The sequence below is a fragment of the Mauremys mutica genome, chromosome 4 (genome assembly GCF_020497125.1).
Source record: "Mauremys mutica isolate MM-2020 ecotype Southern chromosome 4, ASM2049712v1, whole genome shotgun sequence".
NCBI classification, from domain to species: domain Eukaryota; kingdom Metazoa; phylum Chordata; order Testudines; family Geoemydidae; genus Mauremys; species Mauremys mutica.
In genome coordinates this window covers 160,894,229-160,916,281 of record NC_059075.1, presented here as the reverse complement: position 1 = coordinate 160,916,281, position 22,053 = coordinate 160,894,229, and the positions used below count along the sequence as shown (strand labels likewise).

Here is a 22,053-nt window from a genome sequence, read left to right as displayed (position 1 = left end):
ATATTTTGATAAAATATGTATTTATTGCATGTTTTTGATGCTTTAGGCAGGGGGTTGATTTCCCTGCCCCTTGCCCATGAACAGACTTGGATGCAGTGAAAGATATATTCCTGATATCAGACTAAGCTGAGGGAAGGAGTTGGGGTCTCTTCCCCTGGAGGCTGGACACATTTTGGGGATGATGGAGCTGTCTCTCTCTCTCCCCTTTCTAAAAAGACAGGCTGCATCTGTGTAGAGTGCGGTCAGAGTGTCATTCCCTGGACTACTCGCTGCTGGAAAGGGCATAATTCCTTATTCACTTTTTTATTGCTTCAGAATACACATGTGACGATGAAAATCTCTTCACAAACATGCACACACTGCAGATCTGTGCTCAAAGTCTATAGTTCACTCTGCAATTCCTCAGAGATAACACTAGGAAGATAGGGCAGTTGGCACTGCATAATAGTTGCAGCCTGAAGAATGTCCTCTGAGGAAGAATAAAAGGTAAGTCTAAAACTTAAGGAAACCATCTTTTTATTATTTTCAGAAGGTTCGAATTGGCCTCTCATGGTCCCAACTTTCATAATGCTGAAGTGTTATTTTTAGAAAAACCTTTCTAGCTATACTTTATAACAAATTTACTTTCAGTTTTACTTGCTAAGTAACAAATGCAGTTCATCTCCAAAGAGTGAGCTACTAAATGTTCTATTGTGTTCTAAATGGATGACAAAACTTCTTTTTTTCCGCCTCCTTGAAGTTTGGCTTCCTTCAGAACAAGATCTGGTTTCTCAAATGAATGTCTGTCTGTAGGAAAGACCCACTCTTTAGTATTTTATTTGCAGATTTGTTCAGATGTTAATAAGACAAACGTGGGTATGAAGAGTAGGAATAAGAATATTTACTTAAAGATATTGCTGGGACCCAGCTACTTGTTATTAGGACTGGCTAAATAATAAACAATATATTATTTAAATTTCACTAGTGTATATGTATATACACACACAATAAAATAATTAAATTTCAACTACCGGTACATTCTTAGCAGTTATATAATATATTAACAATTACTAATATTCTATAACAATTAATTATATGAAATAGTGGATATTTCTTCTTAGTATACTAAAATAGCAATGCATCATATCTATTAACAAGTATAATATTAAAATGTCACTAGTGTATACACACACGCACCCAAAATCAAATATATTCAACTTTCAAATATATATTATGTAATATCAACAGCAATGACTAATGTTACATAATAATTCTTTATTATAATCACTGGCTATTTATACTGAATATACTAAAATAGCAATGCATAACACATACCCCGGTATTACTAGCACATGCACTATTTTAATTTCACTAGTATATATATCAAATATATTCACATTTCAAATATATTAGCAACTGTGTGTGTGTGTGTGTGAGAGACATCCATACACATGAGTAGATTCTGATTTCAGTGCCAATACACATATCCATTCTCTCTCTCTCTCTGGTATTTACCATATAAAGCAGTTTTCACTCATATAGCATTTTATAAGAATGAAACTTCCATTATAACAAAAACAAATCAAATCATTTTAGACACATCTATTTCTCACAATTAATATGTATGATCCCATTAAAAATCAACCCTGTTACAAGAATGCTAATGTTGAATAATTAAATATGCAAAAGACCGGATACATCAATGTTGAGATTGCATCCCCAATCAGGAGAAGGATGGGAGTGAGGTAGAGGGGGAGGTCACTTTTTACCTGGGCTCATGTTTCCTCAAAAAAACCTGGAAATGGCTTTAAGCAGGTTTGGAGTAATTAAGTGTCTCAGAGTTTGAACATTTAGCTAAATCGTCCTGTATAGATTACCATACTTTCAACTTTGAAGTTTTTCAAAAAATAATAATAAATTATAATAATAATACCCATGGTACGATGTATGCAGAGTGCAGTTTTGAAAGGCTCAAAACACTGTCAAATCCAAACTAGTTTTCACAGGACTACTCAAAGGGCTTGATTCCAGTAGAAAGACTCTCATTGATTTTGATGAGGTTTGGATTAGACCCACAGCCACGGCTTGCTGCCAAATTGCAATTTTCTACAATCTCCATTTTCAGAGAGAGAATAAAAAAAAAAGATTTTTGTTTTATAATGAAAAAAAAATTATTTCTCCCCCAACACACTCTCCCTCAAAAACTCAGGAGAGCCACAGCTCTCCATGATATTGGGTTTTAAACCACGACTAAGGTTAAAAGCAGCAAAACAGTTTTGAATTGTGTGATCTGAAAAGTTCAAGAGGAATAAACGGCAGTAAAATATCTTCTGTTTCATAAACTACTACAAAGAAACTGCCTGATGTTTCTGTATGATAGCAAGAGCAGCTGAAGAAGGAAACCAGTCTACTTCCTGACTCAGAAAGTAAAGAAGAGGCGAGAGGATTTTAAATTAAAAAAACCCCTACCAAGATTAGTTTCAAAGGCTCTGAACCTAGAAAGCACTTAAGGATACAGTGATACCTAAACATGTACACAAGTGCTTTGCTCAATAGGCATGAATTTAAGCATGTGTTTAAGACTAACCACATGCCTAAATACTTTCCTGAAACAGGCCAGAGTGCTTAGAGCTGTGCTTATATCACTGTACTGCATTTACTTCAATTAAATAACTTGCAGTTGTAGGCACTATGCTTGGTAGTAGTTGTAGGATAGGAATTCTATTTTGTTTGTGTGTGTGCAAGTGTGTATGTATATATTCTTTTAGGGTTAAATCCCAAGGCCTTTTACTTATTTTTTTCCTCATTCAGGCAACTGAATTGTTCTCTCTCTCTCTCTCTCTGTAATTTAGTAAATCCCAAAGGTTTGCATCACAATCTCAAACTGCAGCACAAATGTTTATATGTCTGAATATTTGTACCTGAAAAGGAATTGCTTATCATTTGCTGTAGGTTATTCACCATTAATCATTCTCCTGTTTAGAAAGGTTCCAGTCATTCAGTCAGGAAGCAGACTTAAATCATGTTACTTCGATAACCAACCACATGCCACAAAGAGCGGAGTCAAAGTGAACAGCCCCATCACAGGCTGAAAATCATTCATGAAAACAATTCAGTGAATAGTTGCGAGTAAAGCAGGTTACAAAATTCCAGCAAAAAGGAAATGTCAGCAAAATGCAAAAGTGAAAATGTTAATATTTTTTTTGAGGAGCTCTAGTTAAAAGTAATGAATATGTTATCAATGAACATATTTTAGAGTGAAGAATCCACCCACCTCTACTCCAGCTGTACCATAATCTCAGTAACGGATCTGTTACACATAGCATTTAAAATGAAAGAATACTAGGCAATAAGCATTCATGGTGCTGGATACTACCCCATTGCCTCTGTCCATCTTACCTTGAACTAAATACTTATTTTAAAATACTAAAATATTTATACTAATATTTATAAGTATGTATTTTATAGCAGATTTTCTCTGTCTCTTCAGCTTTCACCACACTTCAACCTTCTTTGAAGATGCCCTGGCTGGCTTGGTGGGTACTGTTTCTGGCATGTGCCACTCCTGGTGAGTTATAAATGGTATCTCCATCATGCTGGGTCAGTGACCCACTTCAGTCTGAATCCAAGTTTCCAGAGTTTCCAGAGTCTGAGTTTAATCCTTCCTTTCTTTTTCTCAGCTGTTCCTCTTCCAATTAGTGAAACACCAGAGCTTGACTCAAAAGCCGGAGAGGACGTCACTCTTCATTGCAGATTCAAGATAACCTCAAGCTTTGAGCTGCAGAACATTCGTCTCTTCTGGCTCCTGTTCAGAAACGGGAAGAGAGTGAGAGTGCACAGTTACTACAATGGAACAGACAGCCCAGAGGACCAGGAAGAGGAGTTCAAAGATCGAACTCAGCTCTTTCTCCAACAGCTCAGTCAAGGGGTGACTTCTCTGACTCTCAGCAATGCAAGACCTTCAGACAGTGGGCTCTACAGGTGTATAATTGCAGACAACCAGGATGCGACTATCAGAGAGACTCTTCTGCAAGTAGCAGGTAAATGAACATGTCACAATGGGCAGAGACTGGTGGAATATGCTGATCTACACATAGACGGATTTAGTACCTTTGACAACAGGATGACAAACTGGCTTCAAAGCACATTTCTATTTTGTGTTCTAAGCCAGGTGTTTTTCTGCCCTTTACCAAAGGGCTGTTTCTTACATTTATTGCAAAGGGCTCCCTTGCCAAAGCAAATGAAGGGGGGGATAAGATACAACCTATCTTGTACTTAATCTAGACAAATTAAAAGGAGGTGATTGATGACCATTAACCAAAGCAGACACTCAAGAATGACTATAAGGGGCCATTATGCTCATAGAAGCAGGGGCGGCTCCAGGCCCCAGCACGCCAAGCACATGCTTGGGGTGGCATGCCACGGGGGGCGCTATGCCGGTTGCCGGGAGGGCGGCAGGCAGGGCTCTGGTGGACCTCCCGCAGGTGTGCCTGCGGAGGGTCCGCTGGTCCTGCGTCTTTGGTGGAGCCACGGGACCAGCGGACCCTCCGCAGGTATGCCTGCGGGAGGTCCACCAGAGCCGCGGGACCGGCGACCGGCAGAGCGCCCCCCACGGCATGCCACCCTCCTTGGGGCGGCGAAATGTCTAGAGCCGCCCCTGCATAGAAGACTAATTTCCAAACCTAATCGTTACCAGAAAATGTGTGAGGTACTCCCATTTCAACTGATCAAAGGCTTTCTCAGCATCCAAAGAAAGCAGGGCACAGTAGAAATTGACAGAACTGACATTATAAATCAATTCAGAGTTCTTCCAATATTATCAGATAGGTACCAGCCAGCAATGAACCCACCACTGGTCAGGGTGAATGTATTTAGGCAAGATAACATTCAGTCTATTGACTAGCACCTGGGCATAAATTGTAGCTTCTACATAAATTAAAGAAATAGGTTTGTATGATGCACAGTTTGTAATGTCTTTTCCTTCCTTAGCAATTACCATGATTTTTGCCTCTTCCCATGAATCTCATTTCCCCGCAATATACCACACTAAACAATTCAGTTAAAATAGGGACCAACACTTTCTTTAGAGCTCTATAATACTCCACAAAATCCACCAGAACCTGCAGCTTTATTGGGTTTTAAATTTTAAATTACAACTTCATCTTCCCCTGCAGCAATTTGCCTACCAAGAGCTGCCACATCATCCTCTGGGAGCTGAGGTAGTTTTACGCTTCTCAGGTCTCTGTTTATAACTTCTGGATTTGGATTTTCTGAAGCATACAAAGTATGGCAAACTTAGCAAACATTTCAGAAATCTGTCTGATGCCACTTAGTGAAACTCCCTTTTTATTTCTAATCAGAGGTGTGGCTGATTTGTCCTGTTCCTTTTTTATATTTCTGTCTATAAGCCTATCAGCTTTATTGCCCTTTTCATAGTGTTTTTGTTAATATATTTAAGTATTTGCTCAGCTGTACCTGTTTGTAACAGGTTAATCTTCCCTCTTAACTAAATTATTTTCTTATATATGCCCATGGATCCTACAGATTTATGTCTACATTCCAAAAAAGTACAGAAAGTCCTTCTTTGACTAGCATCCAATGGGTGTTCCACTCTAGGTGTGCTTGAAGCTTCTTGCGCCTGTGATAGAAGATTTATCATAGCGGTGTCCATTCAGCTCGTCCATGCGTGCTAGTCAGCCTGATGCTTCATTCCACTGTTATATAACACTGTAGGGGGGACCGCCCTCAGTTCCTTCTCAACTGCCTCAGCCTGAGACAGAGCTCTGGCAGTTGTCCCCATTGAGATTAACTCAGCTGTGTCCCAGTTTCTAATATAGTAGTTAGTTTGTAGTATTTCTTAGTATTAGGGTAACTAGTTAGTAAGTAGATTTAGCTTGAATTTCCTAGTTTAAAAATATGTTTTCATATAAATTATATTTAGCTAGATATTATTTAGTAGATAAGGTGGTTCTTCTTCACTGGGAGGTTATGCCTGGTTCTCCTGGTTTCAAACATTGTCTGTCATGGTGGGAAGTAATCACGGTCAGCGACTGGGCACTCGTGGGGCATCTAATGCCTTGGGAATTGAACATCACCCAGAAGTGTAATTTTGGTCTGGCATTGAAATCTAGAGCCGGAAAAAAACAGGGAGGTCATCATGAGGAGACAAAGTTTGAAGAGCTCACTATGCCTGGCTTCTGACCCAAGTGCAGGCCCAGGGCCTCCCGGCCCCTGTACACTGGTCTCTGAGCAAATATGCTGCCTCCACTCTCTCTAAGTCACACTCCATGAGGGCATCTACGAGGAAGACACAAGACTTCTTTCGAAGCAGCAAAGAATCCTGTGGCACCTTATAGACTAACAGACGTTTTGCAGCATGAGCTTTCGTGGGTGAATACCCACTTCTTCAGATGGGGTGAAGAAGTGGGTATTCACCCACGAAAGCTCATGCTGCAAAACGTCTGTTAGTCTATAAGGTGCCACAGGATTCTTTGCTGCTTCTACAGAACCAGACTAACACGGCTACCCCTCTGATACAAGACTCCTTTCATGAGTCTTTCAAAGATTGTGCCCTGGGTTTACCAGGTGAAGAATCTACCTCAAAAAAGCCAAGGTTGTCAGTATCTTCAGCTACTGCAGCACTGTCCGTTCTCAGCTGGTATCCACCAGGTTGCTGGTTCCTCAGGTGTAGCAAAGGCATTGTTAGATTGAAAGATGGCAAAGCCTTGAGCCTGGAGAGATTTCGGTACCATCAGCAGAATGAGATGGCAAGAAGAGCTTTTCCTGTTTCCTCAGTACTGAAAAGGCCTGCTTGGGTTCTGACCGCATTTCCCTCAGAGTGGCCGAGGCTCACGGTACCATCAGTTCCTTGATCGCTAATGTCTGAGTGCAGACCACAGACTCAGTATTGACAACATGTTCAGGACCACAGGAGTTTCACTTTCCATGGGACTTGGCGGCATCTGAGACACCCAATTCTCCACTGCTTAGCTCCTACATATTTTCAGTACCGAGGACATCAAGATCACCGGAAGTTCAATCAGTACCAATGATTTCACCTCAAACTTCTCTGGGCTTCCCACCAGTCTATAGTGAGTTTAAGGAAGAGGATTCTGATGATGACCTTGCCTCAGTTTCCCAAACATTGATCCAGGGCTGCTCTCCTCATTCCTATAGAGGCCCCTTTCCAGAAACCTCTGATGAGCCTATAACCACTCATGAAACAAGGTTGCAGTCACCACACTACTGTAAGCACCCATGGGTGCCCCATCCCATGCCTTATGCACCACCTCCTTGGCCATACTGGGACCCGTAGGTGGCACATCCTCAACAATTTTCAAGGGCTTTGAGCACCACCTGTTGTAGCAGAGATAGGCAACCTTCATTGCCTGTTCTCTAGGAAACCTGATTTTCAAGAAGAAACCTTTGAGGAGCAGGAAGCTAGAGCCTATGAAGAGATTTCTTCAGCCAACATCTCTTCTTCATCTCCGGATGAAGCAGTTATGCTTCCTCCACATCTTTGTTGGATGATTTTGAGCAGCTCCTGGATCTGGTCAAGAGAATTGCCAACTCCTTGCAGATCCCTCTCAAAGATGTTAAAGAACCTCATCATAAGCTGCTTGATATCCTTCATTCACCATCATCTGCCTCCATAGCTTTGCCTGTCAGCGAGGCCTTTCTGGATCCCGCAAAGGTTGTCTGTTACAACCATGCTAATATTCTATCTACATGCAAGAAACCAGATAAATGTTATGTTCCAGCAAAAGACTCAGAGTTGTTACTGTCTCATTCCTTTCCTAATTCTTTGGTGGTTGACACAGTTAATGAACATGGAAGGCAGCACCATGCTAAATCCATGCTCCATGAAAAAAGATCATAAACATCTAGACTTACTTCATAGAAAATCTTATTTATCAGCCACCTTACAATTTAGAATTGCCAATTACCAGGCGTTAATGGTGAAATATAATCATATAATTACACCAAACTGAACTCTTCTGCTGATCACCTACTGGCGGAGCAGGGAGTGCAATTCCTGGCAATTATTATGGAGGGCCAGCTACCTGCCAGAAATAGACTCTTTCTCCTACCCTTGGGTGTTCCCTTGAATTGACTTCACAGGCAACGTTTGAAGCCATAGATCTCTTCCTCAACTTGGGCCTACAAATGAATATTCAAAAACCCACTTCGACCCCTGTGCAAAACTTCATTGCCTCTGGATTGGGAGCATATATATTGCTTAAGGTGAGAAGTTTACTTTTCAAGGATCTCTTAGTTGAAATATATCTGCCCACTGTCTCTGAGTTGTTCTGGAACAATAAAAGGGAAGTGTTTAGCGAAGAGTATTGCCACTCCTTTTATATTAGATAGCCCTGGCGAGTAAACAAAAAGTACAGAGTGGATCCTTCCCTATGGAATTGTATATCCCTAATTATAGAATCTCATGTCATTTATCACTTGCATTCAGTACATAAGGGTTTGTGGTGCCCTGAGTCATGTCCGTGTTCTTGCCTTTCAGCTCCATATGAACCCCCACAGATAACAGCCCTGTACAACAAGGAAGATAATGTTCTCCTCCAGTGCAAGTCACAAAGGGGATACCCTGAGGCAGAATTAACGTGGCAAGATGCGAATGGAAATGAACTGACTCCATCAGAGCCTACAGAATTCCTGAGGACGAGTGAGGGAGTCTTTCAGGTTCTCAGCAACCTATCAGTGAGCACCAATAAAGATCCCATTGTCTGCTGTTCTATTACCCACAAAGTCTTGCTTCAGCACCTGACTAACTGTGAGAAGATTACAGGTAACTAAACAAATAAATCCTAACATGATAATGACATTAGTAATATTTCCTTTGTGTACATTTCTGCCAATCTAGATAGTCATACCAGGCTCATCGGTGAGGTATCCAAGCACTGCACAAAATTAAATATGGAAAATTAAAAAGGCTCATTTATTTTTCTCTCCTTTTCTCCCCTCCCGATCAGGATATTTTAATGCTGGTTATTTAACAAAAGCAACAGATCTGTATGATGCTTTACAAAAGTTGTACAAATAAAGGCGAATTCCTTGCACCAAAGAATTTACAATTTGAAGCCCCGTCCTGCAAAAGGATCTGCTAGCATGGACTGTTGCACCCATAAGGACTGTCCTCTTAAAGTCAGTGAGATCCCTTCCATGTATGAGGGTCAATGAGACTTATTCACAAGGGTGACTTAAGTGCCTAAGTCCAACATTTAGGTCCCACTGACAATCACTCAGCTGCCACCTAACCCTGGAGGTGACTGAAGTCCCCTAGACACCTGAATTTCTGTCAGCAGGCATGCATAAAGCCACCTAACTCCTGACAGCACCAGCTGCTCTGCATCTAGCTAATGACTATGCCTTGGTAGGATTCATAGACTAGGTGTCCCACTCCCTATCCCACCTGTGAGACCTGTCCAGGACCTGTGCCCACACACTTACCCCACACAGAAGGCAACTGGGAAGGAGGAGGTGATGGTGGCCTCTTTATATCCAATATCCCAGTAGGATGTGGGAGACTCACATTCAAATTCCTACTATGCTTGATTTGGAGCAGGGACTTGGATGCTCCATCACTGACAATTTTTAAATCAAGATTGGCAGTTTTTTCTAAGAGATCTGTTCCAGGAATTGTTTTGGGGAAGTTCTCTGGCCTGTGTGACACAGGAGGTCAGATTAGATTATCACAATTGTTCTTTCTGACCATAGAAACCATGAATCAGACAGATAAGATGAATTTGTTCTGGAGTTTTCTCTCCAGCGCTGCACCCAGACATAGCTTCATACCCAGTCAGATTAAGCAGATGCAAGTTCTTCCTGGCTCTAGTTGATACGTGGTTATATGAAGTAGGTAGGGGCAGGAGAGTCCAATATCTTCAGGTATTCACCACACTTGGGGGAAGTTACTTCTGAACATATGGTACTTTTTGCAACTCATACTTTAATCTTTTCCATTGTAGCCTACAAAACAGAGAGCTATGTCTCAACAGAAATCTTGTTAGCATGTGGACTTGTAATGGTTGCTGTGGTGTTGATAACAGCTGGACTAATTTACTGGAAGATTAAATCAAGACATCAGAAAGGTAAATATCCATAAGAAGGGCCATACTGGGTCAGACCAATGATCCACCTAGCCCAGTATCCTGTCATCTGACAGGGACAAGTTCCAGAAGCTTCAGGGGGAACAAACAGAACAGGGAAATTACTGAGTGATCCATCCCCAATTTCACACTTTATACATGGGTACATGTATTAAGTGTGACTTATATGATTGTATGTATGCATGGTGGAGAAATGACTACTTAGATTATGGAGTCTTTCCACATGCTTGCCATTGATGAAAGGCACTTAAAACTCATGCTTCAGGACTTACATCAATCCCTAATTATTTGCGATCAAGAAAAGACCTATGTGGGGGCAGAATACCCACCATCTGTTAGTGTGGGTTCTTACACCTTTCTCTGAAGCATCTGGTGCTGCCACTGTCAGAGACAGGACACTGGGTTAGATTGATTTTGGGTCTAATCCAGTTTTGGCAAGTTCTGTGTTCCTGTAAGGTATGAAAGCATGTAAGATTCAGTCTGAGAACTGGCACACAGTGCCCTTACAGTGCAGATGGGGGACCCAGCAGAAAGACTGGCAGCACTGATGAGTCCTGTCTCATATCATGGGGAAATTTGATTTCATTTGTACTCTCCTGTGCTATTTTGGAAACCCAATTAACATTTCAGAAACAAAAACCTGAATTCCAAATGGTAGACATAGACAGTCCCATGGATGTTATATCACTGTGTAGATTGGACACATCACCCCACCCACCAAAATCTACACTGCAGAATCCTGCTCATTTCAAAATCCAGTGTGAAATTTCCCTCCTAGTCTTTGAGACTCTGCATTTTCCAACCTTCCTCCTCAATCTCATCTGCCCATTCTTATTTACCATCCTGTCCCCAATCAACTTAAATCTCAGCTACCTTAATCCTCTCCTTCCTTCCCATTTCTCAGAAGACTGAGGCTTTCCCTCTCCCATGGTACCACCCTCACATCTGCACCTGCATCACCCAAACTCTTTCCCTCTACCTAAATAATTTGCCCCCGACTCAGTTCCAGTCCCACGGCTATTGTGTAACTCCAAACCCACTCCAACAAAACCATCAAATCTTATTCTCTGAACTGTGCAGTTTCATGAACCCCTAGTCTCCCTGAAACTTGGCCCAGTTCTGCCTCTTTAACCCCACCATAGCACATCTACAGAGACTACTGGTAGCATAGATTGTATGCAACACAGCTTACAATCTGCAGAGACAATTGCAAGGAATAGCTTGTGAAATGTCCTTTCTAAGAACACACAGAGAATACACGTTTATGGATCGCCCAAGCTCTGACTGATGACTATATTCCTCATTTCAGATCCACGTGGACCCCAGTTTGAGGAAAATAAGGGACTCTTACAGCACCACTCTGATGGTAATTTTGATTGTTTGTCACTATAAAGCTGGATTCTGTGAATCATTATGGGCCATGTTCTCTGCCTTGCTGAGTTTATGTTGGGTGCAGCCAGAGGGTGGGGGACATGAGGGAGCTATAACTGATTTTCTACCTGATTCCCCAGCCCAGTTGCTGGCTAGATCATCCCTCTAACTTGTGCCAGCTGGTAATAGATCAGAAGGGACCATCCACCAGTTGAGCACTGCGGCAGCCCACTGCCAGTTAGTCCCTCCTTCTATATAATAAATCCTTAATTCTTATCGAGAGCTTTTCCTCAGTAGATCTCAGAGCACTTTGCAAAGCAGGTCAGTATCATTACCCCAATTCACAGATGGAGAAACTGAGACATGGAGAGGGGATGTGACTTGCCTAAAGTCATCCAGGATTCCAGTAGCAGAGTCAGGAGCTGAACCCAGGTCTTCTGAGTTTCACTGCAGTGTTTTATCCATACACATACAATTATTTTTATATATTATATATAAGGCTCAGATTGTGTCACAGATATTTTTTTAGTAAAAATCACAGACAGGTCATGGGCACTAAACAAAAATTCACAGAAGTCTGTGACCTGTCTGCGATTTTTACTAAAAATATCCCTGACAAAATGGGGAGGGGGAATGGTCCAGAACCCACAGCAGCTGGGCAGCTGCAGGGAGGGCTCCTGCCGCCCACTGCTGCTGGGCAGCTGTGGGGAGCCCAACTGCCTGCATCAAGTGGGAACTCTGGAGTCCCCCTGCTGCCTGGGGGCTAGAAGCTGCCATGGGCTTCTGCCAGTAGTGGCTGAGAGCTGTGGGACTGCCTGCTGACAGCTCCAGCCCCCGGGGCAGAAAATGTTATAGAGGTCTCTGGAAGTCACAGATTCTGTAACTTCTGTGAAATAGTTGTAGCCTTAATTTTTCTTAATACACACACATGTGCATGCACTTATACCATGCCCATCATCATGGTATCTGAGCACCTGTCCTTCCCACCCCATGTGCCAGGGACTACAGGGCAGGTAGAGTAGGAACCACTTATGCCAGCGCTATAGATTCTAGGAATTTGCCCACACTAGGTGAATCTCCATCTGGGGAGTTAAGGATAGTTTCAGCGGCATACACACTGCTTGAATGGAGTGAGCCAGAGAATCTGACAGATGTGATATGGCATGAATTTTACTGTGTAGCATTGATTTAAATGGCTTACAACTGTGCTCTTGATTTCAGCTCTGCCTGGATCACAACTGGATGAGACAGACAGTCTTTTACAATATATGTCTGAAGGTAAATCTGTCTATCTAGATAAGGTACTTATTTGTCCCCCATTTCCACAGTATCTGAGCTCCGCACAATCTCTTATGTATTTATCTTCCAAACATCCCTGTGTGGTAGGGCAGGGCTATTACGTCCTTTGTACAGGTGGAAACAGGCACAGAGAGACAGATTTGGCCAGGGTCATACAGGGAGTCTGTGGCAGAGCAGGGAAATGACTCCACGTCTCCCAAAGCTCAGGCTCATGTCCTAACCCCTTGGTCATTTCTAAATGCTGTATTATTCTTTGTATTAACACATGTGATTATAGTTTGAAAAACACAAACAATTCTGTGAATAATTGTTCACATTTTTAAATGAATTCACTTTAGCTGTGTTTATATCCTCTTTATGTTTGCCTTCTGTAAATATTTGTGTGATAGTTTTATTATCACTAACGGTCACAGGAAGTGACTTTTAAGCTCACTCATTTGGATACTCATGGAAAGCATATTTTATATGAACCGTTGCCCCTGAAAACTGATTATAAGAATTATGCTCATCAAATCAGGGAAAAGATACAATACCATGTGACTTATGCAGTCCGACAATCACAACTAAACACAGCTTGAATAGCAAACCAGATAGCAAACTAAATTAACTAAAAGATATTGGAAGATATGCTTTAGTCAAACAGAAGTCATTGGGCTCAATACAGGAGTGGAGTGTGTGGGTGGAATAACTGATTTTATGCTCACTGACAATTGCGAAAAAGAAAATTAATTTCAGGTCAAAGGAAATGTTTTGTTCCTTTTTTAAGTTTTAAATAAAATTGAAGGAAATTTCAAAAGGAAACATTGTTTTGAATCAAAAACATCTAAACAAAATGTTTTGACTTTTTCATATTTTTTCCCGAAACAAACAATTTGGCAAGCTGACACAAATTTGCAAAATGTTTTGATGTCACCAAATATTCGTTTTTTGTCAAAAAAAACGTTTCAGCCAGCTCTGTACAGGGGTAAGTGGGTTACACTCTCTGGCCTGTTCTGTAGAAGAGGTCAGGTTGAATGATCTAATAGTCCCTTCTGACCAACTCTATGAACAATGAAAAAAATTCTGAACAACAAAGAAAACTTGAGAAAAAAAATCACCCTATGCTTATAGACAATCTGCCAATGGAAAAGACTAATCAAATGGACAATTAGTTTTGAATTATCCATTCAGTTCTGGATGCAAGATACAGAATGTCTAGAGCTATGTAGCATTGGTTCCATAAACCTTACAACTATATTCTTGATTTCAGATGTATGTGGATATATACATTATGAGAATGAGGCCCTCTTGCAATCTGAACCACAAGGTAAATATCCTGAAGATTAATTCAATATAGTTTAATGTCTGTTACTGTCTATCACCATTCCCTACTACAACAATGCTAAAACAAAATCAATCTAGCTGACATTTCACAAGCATTGCCTTATGCCACAGTAGATTTTTTCTTTAACTCTATGAGGCAGTAGAAGGGAAGTAAGAGCGACACAATGTTAGCATGGGTTAGACGTGGGTGTGACATCTTCCAAAAAGGGATGTCCAAAGCTATGTATTGGTTAAGCAGTGTCCCTGGTCAGGTATTCCTTCAGTTCAATTGAATATCTTTATTAATATACCATGTGCCTCCTTAGCCTCCCTGTTGTAAGAAAGATAACTCTAGAAAAATGCAATGAAAAATAACAAAAATATATTTCAAGAAATATATACACACACCCCTGTAGTACTTCACTTTCACGGCGAAGTGCTGTGCATTGTGAGATTGCATAGTGCAAACTAACCTAATACTGCCACAAATCCTTCAATGCTCTTTCTTTGCTACCACTAAGCTAGCCTAAAGCGCAGTAGTGGTCTGGTCTGAATAATGTGTATTATTATTAATTATTGTATTACCATAGCCAAAAACAGAATAAAAGACAGTCCCTACCCCAAAGAGTTTATAATCTAAGGCCTGGTCTACACTAAGAAGGGGGGTCGAACTAGGGTACGCAAATTCAGCTACGTGAATAGCGTAGTTGAATTCGAAGTACCCTAGTTCGACCTACTCACCCGTCCAGACACGGCGGGGTCGAACTCCATGGCTCCCTCGTCAACTCCGCCACCGCCGTTTGCAGTGGTGGAGTACCGGAGTCGACCGCAGCGCTTCCGGAGTTCGAACTATCGCGTCTAGATCAGATGCGATAGTTCGAACTCCGAGAAGTCGAACTCACCGCGTCGACCTGGAAGGTAAGTGTAAACCTACCCTAAGTCTAGAATGAGACAAGTGGTGGACACAGAAAGACAGACAGGGGACCCTAATGAAACAATAAGTCAAAGAGACCCCATTCTTACTCAACAGACTGTGTGAGTGTTATAGCTGCTGGCTTCCGTGATAAAAGTAATGTTTTCTTGATGTTTTTCACTCCCTTAGCCCTGAAAAACCATCACAGTTATGGGAGACAGAAATAAGTAGGCACAAGCCAGGATAAAATCTAACAGAATTGTTTGCTAAATTCCATTTAAAGGAAATGGGGGCTGCATAGATACCACTAAGGACAGAATTTAGTCTGTTGAACTTTTATTACTGGGGGAGAAGCAGAGGAAGAAAAAAATAAACCCCTATGTTCATCCCAGAGCCCAGGCTGAGATTTTAGCACTGGCATTCAGAAAATCCATGGTTTCACTTGATTATAGGTTACAATAAATGTGCAATACACAATGTCACCTTCAAACAGTCTTCACATAGTGAGATCAACCTCAAAGTTTGCACCAGAGATATGCTTCAAGAGTTGAAGAACAACATTAGAAAAGAGAAAGTTAGAGAGCGAGAGTAAAATGAGCATTTTTAATAATGTATCTCCTTTTCTTTTTTCAGCGAAATGGACACCATTTCAGGAACTCCTAGAAAGGATGAAAATGGAGAAATATAGCAAGAGAAAGCTCACCCTAAACCACATCCTAGAAAGTTTCAAAGACCAGAAACCTCATGCATTAGAAGATTTACCTCGGAATTTTCTGAGAAAGGTCATGGCTCTGAATGGGACAGCCAGAAGCACAACCATAATGCCCAGCACATCTGAGGAACAAGGAAGCAATCGAGAAAAGGAACAGGGTATCGATGAAACAATTTTCTCTCACAATGACCCTGACACTACTGAGTCTCTGCACCCCCTCGATGTTCTCTGTGCTGTTCTGCTTTGCTCAGACAGTTTCCTACAGCAGGAGATCCTGTCCAGAATGTCCATGTGCCAATTTTCCCTCCCTCTGCTGCTACCTGCCATCAACACCCCCAAGGGCACCCTAATGCTGTGGGCCATGAGGGACATTGTGAGGAAGTGGAGGCCGCACTCCCTGGCAGAGAGCAGAGGGTTCAGAGAGGAGAGCCTGGTGCTCACCAAAATGCCAACCGTTTCCTTTGTGCGGCTGGGGAGCTGCAGCTTCTCCAAGTCCAAACTCCTCAATGAGGTTCTCAGCCCCTCCCAGCAGCACCACAATTTCTTTATCCATCGGGACATGGAGTCTGGGAATGTCCCTCGGGAAATCGCAGATGGGCTGGTTGAGATTTCCTGGTATTTCCCTGCTGGGAGGGAGAATTTGGATCTTTTCCCAGAGCCCGTTGCAGTTACAAACCTGCGTGGAGACATTGAGTCGCACTGGCTGCAGTTTGGTTTTTTAACAGAGGTCTCCTCAGCAGTGTTCATAGTTACTGAGAGCATCAGTGAAAGAGAATATGAGCTGTTATCATCTCTGCAGGGATCAAAAGCTAAATTCTACTTCATCCTTAATCCTCCAGATGAGAAATGTACTGAAATTCTACAATCTCTTAAAAAGTTAGCCCCACTGCTGAACTTCAACAAATCACATCTATTGGTGAAAAATGGTGCCAAAAATAAGGCACAATTTGTGAAAAAGGTGCAATTCACCATAGGAAGAATAATGAACTCCTCTCACAAGAGAGTGAATGTAGAAGACATGGCCATGACAGCACGTAAGATAGGAATCCAAGTAGATGAAGACTGTGAGGAATGTCAGAGGGCAAAAGAGTGGACTGAAGAAATCACTGGGGAAATAGAAGATATTGCAGAGTACAAGAGGAAAATGCTCAGACTCCAGGGGAGACTCTGGAAAGATTTAGCTGAAGTGGAGAAAGAGCTGTACCAAATGAAAGGGCAAAATGGCAACCCTGTGGAGATCAATACATCTAAACTGAAAGAGAAATGGTTGGAGCTACGTACAGAGCAGAATAAATGTGATTTTAGTGGTGACCTAGCTAAATTTACTGAAGGAATTGGGCATGTAGATGCAGTGAGGAGACATTACTTCCTGAAGTGGTTTAAATTAAATCTGGATTGCATTGCTAGGGGGAATCTTTCTAAACTGCTAGATGAATATGAGAGGACATGTGATCCCATAATATTAGCAGAACTAGATGAATCACTCTCTGCCAGTTCCTTAGGGGTAGAGCATTTCTTGCGTGAGTTAGGGCAGTTTTATGAGGCTGAATACTCAATGGTTAAGGAAGGCAAAATGCCAGAAAGCCAAAAAAAATTCAGCCAGTTTCCAAGCATTGCAGCTGACCTGATGCTGGAAGGGTTTCCCATGGAGCTGATCGATGGAGATGCATCCAACATCCCACTGCAGTGGGTGACAGATGTTCTGACTGAGCTCCATACCAAGTTGGGGGGAAGTTCTAAAATGCTGGTTCTAACAGTGCTAGGAGTGCAGAGCACTGGGAAATCCACTCTCCTCAACACCATGTTCGGCCTGCAGTTTGCAGTACGTAGTGGCCGATGTACACGAGGAGCCTTCATGTCACTCATTAAAGTTACAGGAAACTTAAAGGAGGATCTTCATTGTGATTTCATCCTGGTGATAGACACACAAGGTTTGAAAGCCCCCCAACTGGCCCAACTGGAGAATAGTTATGAACATGACAATGAGCTGGCCACACTGGTGGTTGGGTTAAGTGACATAACTATCATTAACGTTGCCATGAAAAATGCAACAGAAATGCAGGATATTCTGCAAATTGTGGTTCATGCATTTCTCAGAATGGAGGAAATTGGGCAGAAGCCCATCTGCCAATTTGTGCATCATAACATCAATGATGTGTCTGCGGAAGAACAATACACGAGAGATAGGAAATATCTTTTGGAACAGCTGAATGAAATGACCAAACTTGCAGCCAAGAAAGAAAAAAGATCCAGAGAAGTGGCATTTTCTGACATCATGGACTATGTCCCAGAAAAGCATAATTGGTACATTCCCAGCCTGTGGCATGGAGTCCCTCCCATGGCTCGAGTGAATATAGGATACAGTGAGAATGTGTGTGAACTGAAGAAATTCTTGGTTAATCATATGATCAACCATTCACTTAACATGGCTCCCAGAGACATTCCCCAGTTTAATGGATGGATGACAAGCCTGTGGAACTTTGTGAAATATGGAAAATCCCCCTTCACCAAGAGTCCTGTAACTGAAGTCCTATAATCAACTATGAATGATTCTGAGTAGGAATGGGACATTCCAATTGGATGCATTTTGATGTTTTAAACACTTACAATTTTTATTCCATTTTTTTGTCAATCATACTCTTGAATCTTTTTACCTTGAGAGAAATTTTTTCTGTATTTTTGTCCTGTACTTATGGCAAAGAGTTACTTTGATGTATTTTGACCTAGATTATGATGTTATCCTTATATTCATTCTGTAATCACATCTTGTCAGTTTCTTTTATGAAACATCCCATAAATACATGGTTCTCTAAAATCATAGGGTAAAATCTTGGCTCCACTGAAGCGAACGCCCCAAAGAGCCTATGATTTGTATAAGACTAGACAAATAACCATAAGGTAGGACACAGGATAACAGTTCAGGAGATGGATTGCGGAAAGAAAGGCAGGGTTTGACGTAGGACAGATTGCTGGGAGTGAAATATGTTTGAAAGATAATTTGCAGAAGAGAGAAGGTGCCAGGTGGAAGAGGACAGCATGCGGGTCCCAGACATAAGGTTGAGTCTGAGAAGATAAACATCCAGGAATAGGAGAAGGACACAGGGCTGGGAAGAATGTGGAGTGAGAAGGGGTATCGAGAAGAAATGAGACCAGGGGTGAGAGATGAAGGTGAGGAGCTTGAATTTAATAAGGTCTATACTATCTTGGTATGAATATCATATGGAAAGTGTAACCATCTCTGGGTAGGGTCTTTTGTGGAGTCTCCGCTTCTCCTGACTGGCCCTCCTTAGTTTGCTCTCAGTCAGGGCAGTTCTTGGACACTCACCTCTAATTAAGTCTAGCAGTCTGCTTCAGTCTCTTGGCTGTGTTCATGGAGGCAGCCTGATGCAGGGGTATTGCCCCTTCGCTGTCCCAGGCCTTTCTCTCCCCTTTATAGCAGGCCTTATTTCCTTTATTGGCTCCAGATATGGATGCCTGCCTCCATGACTGGCAGCGGCATGGGGATATGATCCAGCTGCTTGCTTGTAATCAGGAGAGGCTCTCCTTCCACCTCTGTCTATGCTCAGTATGGGGTTTGTAGACCCCATTGCAGCAAGATAGAGAAACCATTGCATAACTATGAGAATAATATTGATCTTGTATTTTTATTCTCTTCTACTGTATAAGCATTTATATACATGTACACTTTAATTATTCTGTTATTAAGTATAATTTTAAACAACTTTGTAAACAATAATGTTAAAATAAGTTGTAAGAGAAAGTGAAAGAAATCAGGTGAGAGCTGCTAAACCTTGAATCTTCCTTTCCTGCAATTTAAGTTACTTTCATTTGCTGTGTAGACGTACGATCCGCACGTGGGTGTGTATAGCTGTGCTAGTTTTAATCTAGTTAGCACTGGTAATGATTGAAGTGGTGAAGATGTGGTGTCATGGATGTCAGAGCAAGCTACCAACCTGGGTATGTCCCCAGGGTTCCCAGGGGGCTTGTACTGGGGCATTAAGCTGTGCTGAAGCCCATGCTACCACATCTTCACTGCGCTGTTACTATGCTTACGCACACTACAATCACACTTTCATTTGCTGTGTAGAAATAACTTTAAATTGTTGCTTGAGGGCCTAAACCTGCATCCCTTTTCTCCTCTAGAGACAATAGAAGTTCTGTGTGGAAAAGGAATGCAGAATTGTGCCAGGAGTGAGAATGTTGTGTTATAATCTTTGACAATTACTGAATTAAATCTTTATTGTCCTAAAATAAAACAAAGGGTGATTCTCTTCTCACACCATTTTCATGCTAGTGTAATTCTACTGACTCCATTGAAGTTACTCCTGATTTCTGCCACAGTGAGAAGAGAATTGAATCCAAAATGGAGAAACAATGTTATATGCATGATTGGAACTCTGTAATAAAGGGCCAGATCCATAAAAGGATTTAGGTACTTAAATCTAGGCTTTAGATATCTATGTCCCAATTTTAGGCATCACTGCAATACACAACCTCTCCCTCGCCCCCAGGCTGCCTAACCCTATAGGTGTCTAACCTCACATAGTGCACTGGACCCCCTCTGCTCACCTTCCGTCCTGCGCTGCTGCCTGTCCCCAGCCTGCTCCCGGTGCTCAGTGTGCTCCTTGTGGGGCTCGCCAGCCAGGCGGCCTTAAAGGTGCAGGGGCCCTTTCGCCTCCCAACATTAGCAAGGGGCTGAACCCTGAGCCACTGCCGAAGAAGGTGGCTGCAGCGATGTTGGGGCCGCGCTGAGCGTGGGGCGTGATGGCCGAGGAGCCCTCCCCCCGGCTCCTCTGGCTGTGCTGCTGCCAGTGCCGGCCCGGCAGGCACTGCTTTTTGAAAATATGCTGAGGGGAAGCGGCTGCTTTCCCTGCACCCTGTAGCTATGCTACTGAGACCAAGCAAATAATCCAGTTCCTACTGAATGATACTTCTAAAAGTACAGAAATAGTAAGTAATAGCAAGGAAATGAGTTAGAGTACCTTTTGTTTTAGCTTGTGAATTTTCCTGTGCTGAGAGGGAGGTTTATCCCTGTTTTTGTAACTTAGAGGATTCCCCTCTGGGCAAAACTTAGTGTTTTGAATGTGACTGCCCTGTAAATTATCTTCCATCCTGATTTTACAGAGGTGCTTCTTTTACATTTTCTTTATAATAAAGTTCTGTTTTAAAAAACTGGATTGGTTTTTAGTGTCCTAAAAACCCAAGGGGCTGGTCAGTACTCACCTTGGTTACTCTCAAGCCTCCCCAGGAAAGGGGGTGAAGGGGCTTGGGTGGATATTTTGGGGAACAGGAACTCCAAGTGGTCCTTTTCCTGAATCTTTGTCTAACTCACTTGGTGGTGGCAGCTGTACCCATCCAAGGACAAGGAAGGACTTGTGCCTTGGGGAAGTTTTTAACCTAAGCTGGTAGAAATAAGCTTAGGGGGTCTTTCATGCAGGTCCCCACATCTGTACCCTAGAGTTTAGAATGCGGAGGGAGCCCTGACAGGGCTCCTCCCCACCCCTTCCTCCTACAGTCCATCCCCCCACCCTGGTACTCCTGGTGGGGAGGGGGTTTGGGGCACAGGGGCTTGCCCTGCTCTGCCTGAGTACCAGGTGGGTGGAGCAGGTTGGGGCTCTGGGGAAACCATTTTTCCTGGGGCTCCCCAATTGGCCAGGGCCCTTGGGCACAGGCCCCATTGGCCCAATGGCTAATCCAGCACTGGCACTGCTGCCTCACTCTAGGCATCCAGTTGCCTATCTTATGCCTAAACCCCAGCACGATCCTCAAACAAGGTGGAGATAGGGACTGCCCTACTTATGTTGCCTGTAGGTGTGCTCAGATCTCAGAGCCATGGGGGACTGTCTGAGTCAGGGATAGTCAATAGGTGAACCATGGGCCAAATCTGGACCACCAGATGCTTTTGAACAGACCCTGAAATCTTATTTACTTATCATCATCATTATTGTTATTTTTTATTATTTTCTCTGGAGTTTGGACCTTGACCAAGAAATTTGTACCTTGACAAAAAGTACTTGACTACCCCTGGTCTACGTCACAAGAGCTTCCATTGGCTGACCTGTGGGCTGTAGCTTTGCCTGGAATCTCTGCAGCAGCATGTGGTGTGCTCACACCCTCAGTGTGCCCCTTATACCACCAGTCCCCTATGGAGGGGCCTAAGACAAGATCCTAAGGAAACAATTTTATGGATATCTGCCACCATGCCTGCACCAGGGGAATCCTCCTGCAGACAGATATGGAGCTGTTTGGGTTCCCATATGCCACTCTGGGCCCTTTTCCCTAATGTAAAGGGGCCAGAGCAGGGTGAGGATCTCACCTAGTGACTATTTTTTTTAAAGTAAGTTTCTACTAGC

The 22,053-nt window shown here is 42.5% G+C and overlaps 1 protein-coding gene across 1 annotated transcript; it reads left to right on the top strand.

The window, feature by feature from the left end:
• The first annotated feature begins 857 nt into the window (after positions 1-857).
• On the top strand, positions 858-18,236 carry LOC123369217 (up-regulator of cell proliferation-like). Its single transcript, XM_045014573.1, has 4 exons — positions 858-864; positions 3,660-4,019; positions 8,498-8,782; positions 15,622-18,236. Exons 1-4 carry the CDS (start codon positions 858-860, stop codon positions 18,234-18,236), a joined length of 3,267 nt encoding a protein of 1,088 aa, XP_044870508.1.
• Positions 18,237-22,053: the final 3,817 nt, after the last annotated feature.